Source organism: Argentina anserina, chromosome 3 (genome assembly GCF_933775445.1).
Source record: "Argentina anserina chromosome 3, drPotAnse1.1, whole genome shotgun sequence".
NCBI classification, from domain to species: domain Eukaryota; kingdom Viridiplantae; phylum Streptophyta; class Magnoliopsida; order Rosales; family Rosaceae; genus Argentina; species Argentina anserina.
The window spans coordinates 29102455-29111327 of record NC_065874.1 but is presented as its reverse complement, the minus strand read 5'-3'; the positions used below and the strand labels follow the sequence as shown (position 1 = coordinate 29111327).

The 8873-nt window shown below is 36.3% G+C and overlaps 1 protein-coding gene across 3 annotated transcripts; it reads left to right on the top strand.

Annotated features, from left to right (window-relative positions):
- Positions 1-3921: 3921 nt before the first annotated feature.
- LOC126788294 (COP1-interactive protein 1-like) lies at positions 3922-5933 on the top strand. Of its 3 annotated transcripts, none has more exons than XM_050514273.1 (3): positions 3922-3975; positions 4143-4247; positions 4526-5933. In XM_050514273.1, the coding sequence occupies exons 2-3, from the start codon at positions 4170-4172 to the stop codon at positions 5690-5692; spliced, it is 1245 nt and encodes a 414-aa protein (XP_050370230.1). In that variant the 5' UTR covers positions 3922-3975; positions 4143-4169; the 3' UTR covers positions 5693-5933. The 3 variants fall into 3 exon arrangements, with proteins under 3 accessions (XP_050370230.1, XP_050370229.1, XP_050370228.1); XM_050514272.1 differs by having other exon boundaries at positions 3935-4042; XM_050514271.1 differs by lacking the exon at positions 3922-3975 and adding an exon at positions 4005-4042 and having other exon boundaries at positions 4143-5933.
- The last annotated feature ends 2940 nt before the right edge of the window (positions 5934-8873 follow it).

Below are 8873 nucleotides of genomic sequence, written 5' to 3'. Positions count from 1 at the left end.
TACCATAGTTAATTCTTAAATTTATTAAATTAATTATTAATTTATTTTTATCAAGTATTATTAATTTATATAGATAACCATGGTTATACCATAATTAATTTAGGACACGTGACTTCCATCTAGGTGGGTGGGCATGATAGTGATTAAAAAAAGTGATAAAAAAGGTGATCGATAAATTTACTTCTCTCTATTGTGTGAGATGTTATTGTAAATTATTGACAGATCATCTACAAATCTGCAAAATTGTTTGGGTGCAATCGATTAGCTCATGCACGTTTGTCTCTATTTACACTATTCGGAATTAGATTCCTTTTAACCCAAACATTCTGAAATTAACCATGTCGGGCCGGAAAAAAGACAATTCTTGTACTAATTATGATTTTACTCACATTAGACACATAACTCATCTTTTTAGAAAATCATTCTAAACCCTATAGGTCTATATCCCATTTTTATAGGGTTTGTTTTGTGGTATCATTGTCTTGAAAATGAAAAGTGAACAAAAGAAAAAATGATTTTCAATTCATTGGAAAATTGGTGAGAAAATAGTTTCCCACATTGGAAATTGTTTTCCTTTTGTGGAAATCGTTTTTACCAAATTTCCAATGCATTAGAATTTATTTCCCTTTTGTTCACTTTTCATTTCCAATGCATCAGAAGAAAATGGTTGTTCACATACTCCATTTAATCACTTTCTTTTCCATATTCTTGCACTTATTACTAAATATTTAGACTAAACTAGGCCCACGATAATTACGTTTGTCATTGAAACAAGCGGTACCATGGAAATATTAGCAGGATCTATGTATTACATTCCTTGGCTTTAACAAACACAAGAAAGAAAAATTGATAGGAATTGTAATTTTCCATGCTCATAAAAAGACAAAAAAATTATTTCCATTCATTCCTGTTTAGTAACATTTTCAAAACAGTTTTTGAAAATAAGTTTTTTTTTTGAAAACGTGAAAATAAGTTTTAGGAGTGAGAAATTAATAAAGTGAAAACGTCAATTTAAAGTTTTATTTTCCTTTATGAAAGTTGAAAATAAAGCTCAATTTTCATTTTTTGTGTTTTAAAAAAGGAAAATACTAAAGGCCCCAAATTGTTTTTACAAAACTTAGATCCCAAACATCCATGTCAGCTTTTTTGCTTACATATATTAATACAGTGGAATTTAATTATGTTTTATTATTAATCTATTTAATCTATAATGAAACTGATGATCAATTAGTCTTCATATATCTATCTTTGCTATTGAAATAACAACTCTCGTTGGAGACCTGAAATTTTTTGTTGCCAATCTTTCTCCTTTTTAGTTTGATAATTTAAAACTTTTTCCAAACTTGTGGTCTGAAACAAGTGTTGGTCGTCCCTCAATTGCCATCATATCACCCCCACATCAGAATATTAATTCTGCAAAATCAACAACTGCAACAAGGAAATTAAGCTTCATGTTTAGTATCCCACTTTCTCTCAATAAAGAATCATTGGCCTTGTTAATTTAGATTTCATAATTTTAAATTTTAATCGAAATTTTCTGGTAAAAGAGAACTAGAGCAACACATTATGATATTATGTAATTCAATTTGGGGTTTTCTCATTCTCAATCATGATCTAGTAATATTGATAGCTTTTCTGTCTAGGGTTGAGCCCTTATGTTGCCAATTTGAATAATCTTTCTAGACCATAAATTAGATATATGTAGATGATTATCTCCTCTTGTTGAGGATGGTGGCGATACACTTCTAAAGGTTAAGAATGTTTTTTTCAAAATACTGTAAAGGTTTTTATTAATTGAAAAAAAATGACATTTTCATACTAATTTAACCCTCTAATTGTTTATTTCAATGACAAAGTTCAAAATATGATAATTTCAACACAAGGTAAATTAACATTTGCCCAATTAGTACAAAAACCATAGTTTAAAGACTATTTTACCCTCATTTATAGATAAAGTTGACGAACGATGACACTTTGCCAGAACCTCGTCGGACTTCGATCACCCGTCACCGGACTTCGGCCACTTACTGTCGGACTCCGGTCGCTGGTTGCAGGAATAAATTATTGACACACTAGTAATTGTGTTACTGACCCAGTAATGGTATTAATGACACCTAGTAATTGTGTTACTGACCCAGTAATAACATTACTAACACCTAGTAATTATGTTACTGACCCCTAGTAATGGCCTTAGTACTTGTGTTACTGAACCCCAGGGACACCAAGCATTGCTATCAAAACATAAACTTATAATACTGACCCCCAGTAACAAACAATACTAAATTACCGACCCTAGTAATTATGTTACTAACACCCAGTAACTCATAATAATAAATTACTGACTTCCGGTATTCATGTTACTGAACCCCAGTAATCATGTTACTAACTCCAATAACTCAAGTAATTATGTTACTGACCCTAATAACTCAATTAATTATGTTACTAACCGCCAGTAATAGATCAGAAATGTTGACTTCATGGAATACCCGCGACTTTAACCAAATTCCACTATTCTGACCATTCTCAGGCTCAAGTACTTTCATCTTAAAATTGACAGAAACAAACCAAACGACAAACAACTGCCCTATTTTTATCCCAATGAAATGTGTGTTAATGGAGAAATAACCTTCAAATGGAAGTTTACACAAAAAAGAGGGGAAGAGAAAGTTTAATTGAGAAAACCATGGCTCCGGTATGGGTAGAACTTTCACTGTTTCTTCATTTGACCTCTGGTTCATCTTCTTAGATAATCAAGCCACGTTTTATGATGAAAATAATCAAGGAACATTTCTATGATGAAAGTAAGAAAACTTAATTATACATCTGGGCAATTGTAAGATGAATATGAAGCTTGTTATAAAATAGGAGCACTTATCTCCGTCGCCAAGCTTCATCTCTCAAAAGAAGAAATCATTGTCACTAGCTAAGATCCAAGAGCTCGTCATCCTCACTCCCTGAAATCAACCAAATGCTTTCATCGTCGCGCATACGAAGGACCACCCTCACAGGCCTACCTCTTCGAGGCTCCACCACGAAAGCGATGCGCCGGCACTGGCGTTGTAGTCCTCGATTCCCGACCGCAATCTCCTGCGCATCTGTACTACTCGATCTGGGAGTTTTCCGTCTACGTAGTCCTCGATTCGCTTGACTATAGACTCGATCTCAGAGAGAGAGAGAGAGAGAGAGAGAGAGAGGTGAGTGGAGAGAGTTAGATTAAGGTAAAATGGGTAGAAAATTTCATACATTGAAATAGACACACGAGAATTGAAATGGACAAGTATTGGGTTGTTTTCATTCATTTGGTCATTTCCCCAATTTTATTGATTTTTAATTTGAAAATCCATGTAAGCAATTGAGTTGATGAGTTGGCACCTGCCGCATCATTTTGTATTTCATTTTGAAAAAATATTTCGGTGTTTCTGGAGAATCATGTGACAATGTCCAGTGATTATTCTCACCTGTTATATTTTGACATATAAATTTATTACACTAAGATTATAATTGTATATATTTTTATTATTTGTGAAATAACCTTTATGAGTATTGATAATTTTGAACTAGAATTTCGGGTTTAAAATTTAGAATTTAGGGTTTTAGGTTTAGGGTTTTAGAATTTAGGGTATTAGAGTATATGGTGTATGGTTTATAAGGAAACAAAAAATAGTCTTTGATATAATAACTTAAATATAATTTTTTTTAAATCAAATACTAAATGTAAAATATTGATTGAAATAGAATAACACTAAACATTCCACATAGTTATCGGGAGTACTGAAAAATTCATCCTCATTTTGGTATAATTATATATCAATGAACAAATTTTCATTATATTTCTGAAAATGAAAATATATGTAAGAAAACTAAACGCCACCAATAGGACTTAAAACATTATCGATTTCTTTTGAAATTCCTTTTTGGAAACTTCCAAGCCCTTCTCAGTCTCGAACGAAGGAAAAGAAGAGCTGACGAAATTAGGTGGAGACTGTAAAACAGTATTCGATATCCTAAATTCCAAATCGCTCTCGTAGTTTCCGCAAAATTGGTTCATTTCCGCTCCCTAATTCCCCTCTTTTTCTTATTTACTGCGCATAGATTCATTCATTAACATCCAGCTCTTCAATTCCTCCTTGTTATGGTTTCAGATTGTTTGGGTTTAGTTGAAACAAGCAATGGCTCGTATCAGGCAAGTTGCTCGTCGAACAACCGGTGACATGTCTCCTCCTAACAAGCGACCTCGGACTACTCTGGTCAGTTTTGTTTTCTTGCTGGTCTTCCATTTCCCAAACTGGGTTGTGTTTAAGTTGCACTCCAGGTGTTTGATGAAACTCCTCACCCAACTATTCTATCTGTTTTAAATTTCACAATTGTGTAAAAAAAAAAGTTGTCCTTTCCGGTGATTATTCCAAAGCAACACTTGTGAGTTTCAGATGATGTCCCAATGCATCACTGGGTTTATATGTTGTTTAGTTTCTCTACTGCAGTTCCAGTTTGTGCCCTTCCACTTGTGTTAAACCATTGCATGCAGGATTGTAGGGATGTTCCAGGAGAAGAGTACGATCGAGCTTTAAAGGAGCGTGATTCGGCATTGAATGAGCTCAGCAACTTGAAAGCAGAGCTAAAGGTGGTACAGAGTCAGGGGACAAGTGATCGCGTCGAGTTCGCTTTAGCCAAGACGGCATTAGAGGCTGAGAAGAAAGCAGTGAGTGAGAGACTTGATAGAGAAGTTAACAACTTTGCTTTGGAGCTTAAAAATGTCCTCAAGGAGTTGTGCAAAAGAGAGGTGGAGTTGGAGAAGGCTTCCCAGGAAAGGGATAGCTACCGAGAAAGCTTGGAATCAGAGAAAAAAGAATGGGAAGATGAGAAGATGGCTCTGACTCAGAGACTTGATAAGACTTCCCAAGAACTGGATACCTACAAAAAGAGCTTGGATTTAGGGAACACGGTCTGGGAGGCTGAGAGGATTGAAATGGCTAGGAGGATAGAAATGGCGAATAAGGAAAACCAAAGAGGTACAGGTAGTTGTAGCAAATTTTGGAGGGATCTGACTGAGAGAAAAGAAATGGCGAAGAGCAGAGCAATGTCAGACAAGGAAAAGGAGAAGGCCTATTGCAAAGGGTACATAGATGGGTGGTTCAAGAAGCCTCAAGCCTCATACAAAAACAGCTTCGCATTAGGTAACAATGTGTCAGAGGCTGAGTTGGAGAAGCATTCCCAGGATAAATTGATTTCAGAGAACAATGTGTGGGAGGCTGAGAGGATTAAGATGACAAAGAGGATATCAATGGCAAAGGTTGCCGAAGTTGAGAAGATACAAATTGGTGAGAGAACAGCAAGAGGATCCCAGGGAATGAAAAAGGACAATTGGTCAAAATGGGGGGATCAAGAAGCCTCATATGCCTCATACAAAAACAGCTTCGCATTAGGGAATAATGTGTCGGAGGCTGAGTTGGAAAAGGATTCCCAGGATAACTTGAAATCGGGGAACAATGTGTGGGAGGCTGAGAGGATTAAGATGACAAAGAGGATAGCAATGGAAAAGGTTGCAGAAGTTGAGGAGATACAAATTGGTGAGAGAACAGCAATAGGGGCCCAGGAAAGGAAAAAGGACAATTGGCCAAAATGGGGGGCTCAAGAAGCCTCATATGCCTCATATGATTTCCAGATTGGCCAACGTAGTTACGGATCTTCCTGAGCATCCAAAGATGAGCAAACTGCCAGTCTCATACCAAGAGCTGTGTATTAGATTGTAAGTGCTTATAGTTTGGCAAATTTAGTGTAAATTTTTGCAGCTTCTATTTTTCGGATGTGGGTTCATGTAGATTTCTTAAACCCATTTTGTCTGATAGAGTTGGAAAACTGCTGTCGTGAACTTTTTGTATGCACATACGCTACAAAAGTAGAAATGAAGTATGTGAAATTGAACTTAATTACCTTCTTCATGAGATTTCATGTAATTGTAGATGTTCATCCCGTCACTCACGTCCCACTGTCACTAAAATAACTCTCTCCAGAGGCCACTGTAAATCCACAAAACACAAAAAGCCCCTCTCAGAATAACTGTTTTTCTTTGTTTCAACTGCTATAATATCATGGCAAGTCGGGGTCAAAAGAGACCCCAATTCCTTTTGAGTGATATTTTGATTATTTTGGACTGCATTCAGATGTTAGTTCATCAAGTTTATTGTTGTAGTTGCAAATTTAGATGTTTATTTAGAGTTTCTCTGATGGTGGAACTACATATACATAAGCCGGAACTAGTGCGAGGGCAGTATATGTGCTTAAACATAAGCCAGAACTAATGTGAGGTCACTTGTTCATTAACTATGCACATTTTAACTGATTATAACTGAAAATGAACTAAATCTCTGCACCCCAGAGAGCACTGTTCAGTATTCACTTCGATCAGTTCCCAAATCGTCTCTAATTCTCTGTGCTACTTCATACCTGAGAAGAAATCCAAAATGTCTTTAATCAAGTCAGCTTGAATTGCTCGGAAATTAACCGTTGGTAATTTCCCCAACAAGTGGCTCGACACCATGGTAAGTTTCCTCCATTCCATTTTGATCTTGCTTTCAGCATTTCCTCAATTGTGTTTGTTGCTTTTGAATTGTCATATACTGTATGTTTCTCCCATTCTTCTCCTAAGACAAAGCCTGACAGAAAGCCAGCAAAACTAGCTCAGGTTGATGCTCCAAGAATCTCTGCCATGGCTCCACCACCACCACCTCAACCACCAATAAGCCACATTTTGAGGGGAGCCTGAGAATCTCAGAGCTGAGCTCTCCCAGCATTGTGCTTCTGTAAGTTTAATTACATTCAAGACCTTGTTTATTTAGTTCAACTGCTTTTACCATTGTTTAATAGAAGCCTGTTTAATTGGGAACATTAGTAATATTTGTAGTTCATTGCTTGATTTGGATTTGTTGTGGAGACAAAGCACTAGGGCTGGACTCGGTGTCAACGGTTCGGTTTATGAGCACTAACCGAAAACCGACACCGAACTTTCGGTTTTATGTTTTTCAAAACCGAAACCGAAAAATATATATAAAAACCGCGGTTTCGGTTAACCTATAATTCGGTTCGGTTTCGGTTTTGTTTCGGTTATAAAACCTAATATCCTTATTGACTTTTCGTACTTAACTAATGAAAATAAAAAGAATAAAAAGTAAAGGAGTAAGCTACAAGCTCAATACTTTAATTAAGTACATTCACCAAATAAATAATCAAGAACTCAAATATTAACTAAACAAAATTATTGTGCTTTGCTGAAACACAACAAGTTAACCAAAATAAACATTAAACCTCATGAGCTTCATCATCAGATGTTCATACTTGTCTTAACATGACGGCTAGTTGACAAAATCCATAAGCATTATATTAGATCTCTTCATGCATGATTGTACACATAGAAAAATTAAAATCATATATTACCTTGTACAAAATCACATATCTCTACATGTATATATTTATTACCAAATCTATGCTTTACACAAGCACCCGATCGATTACATATGTTCATCAAATACAAGTTATAACCTTACATCTCAATTATCGGTTCGGTTCGGTTTCCACCGGTTTTCTGAAAGCATGAAACCAATAACCGACACCAACTTCTCGGTTCGGTTCGGTTTCTGACACCGACACGGTGATTTTGTTCGGTTCCGGTTTCTCGGTTTCGGTGCGGTTCGGTTATGGCCGGTTTCGGTTTTTTCGGTGTCAAAAAGTCCAGCCCTACAAAGCACTAGAATGGATTGGAGAGAAAAAAAAAAAGATATAAACATACGGCTTGGATTGGAGACAAAGTAAGCACTAGAATGAACCCATTTTGTGGTCTCATGGTCATCAACCCTTTTCCTAATTTGCATCATACGGCTTGTCATCTCTAAATATAATATTAAGTATATCCTTTAGATTCCACACTTTTGATTGGTGGCTCCTGAGTGTAGTTTTAAAGTTATCTACTCTAATAGTTACAGTACAAGTCCGATAATTTAGATTCACCAATCCTAAAAGGACCATACAGTTGTTGGTTGAAGTCCAAGTTACGAGAATTATGAGGTCTGATTTGTGCTGTTGTTGATTTGTTTGTGCAAGCTGGCACTTATATTAACTATTTTGATGCCACTATCCAGAAGGTGGAGAAAAGGCAAGACCTGGCCTTCAAAGTGAACGACCTGGCCTCCAAGGAGCGAGATTTGACCTTGAAGAAGATGAAGGATGTTAAAAAAGACTTGTCCAAGTGCCAATCTGAGTTGAGCTATGCAAGAAGCCAAGAAGCAGTTTGAGGTTGAGAAGGAAAAATTGTCTGAAGATATAATTCAAGACATCGGAGAAAATATCTATGACAGAGAGCCAGCAATAGTGTTGGGTTGAGTGATTCCTCCAAGGGCAGGAATCACAGGAGCGGAACCAGATTGCATGTGAATGGGTGATTGCTGTTCTTATTCTCATTTCCTGTATCAATCAACACTTTCTGTACACTCGTTAGCGCTATATTCATGAATGAAAATTGTTAGGGAATGTGATATTGCATGCGTAGACCAGAAAGTCTTAACAATTACTATATGGAGAGACTAGTTGAGATTGACATCAGTAGTAAGGAAGCCATCTGATCTGCCATTTTCGTTATGGAATGGGATATTGCATACATACTTCTTGGTCATTAAGTGTCAATTGGCTTGAATGCTTGATCTTCCTAACATCTCATATGCTTCATTGCGCCATTTCCAACATGTAATGCTATTTGTAGCTGTACCACATTGTATCACACACTATTCAGTTTGAAAGCACCATCAGTATTTATTTTCAGACGACCACGCGGAGGGCATTGTCAATTTACCATATTCTGAGAACTGAGAACTGATTTCACTTTC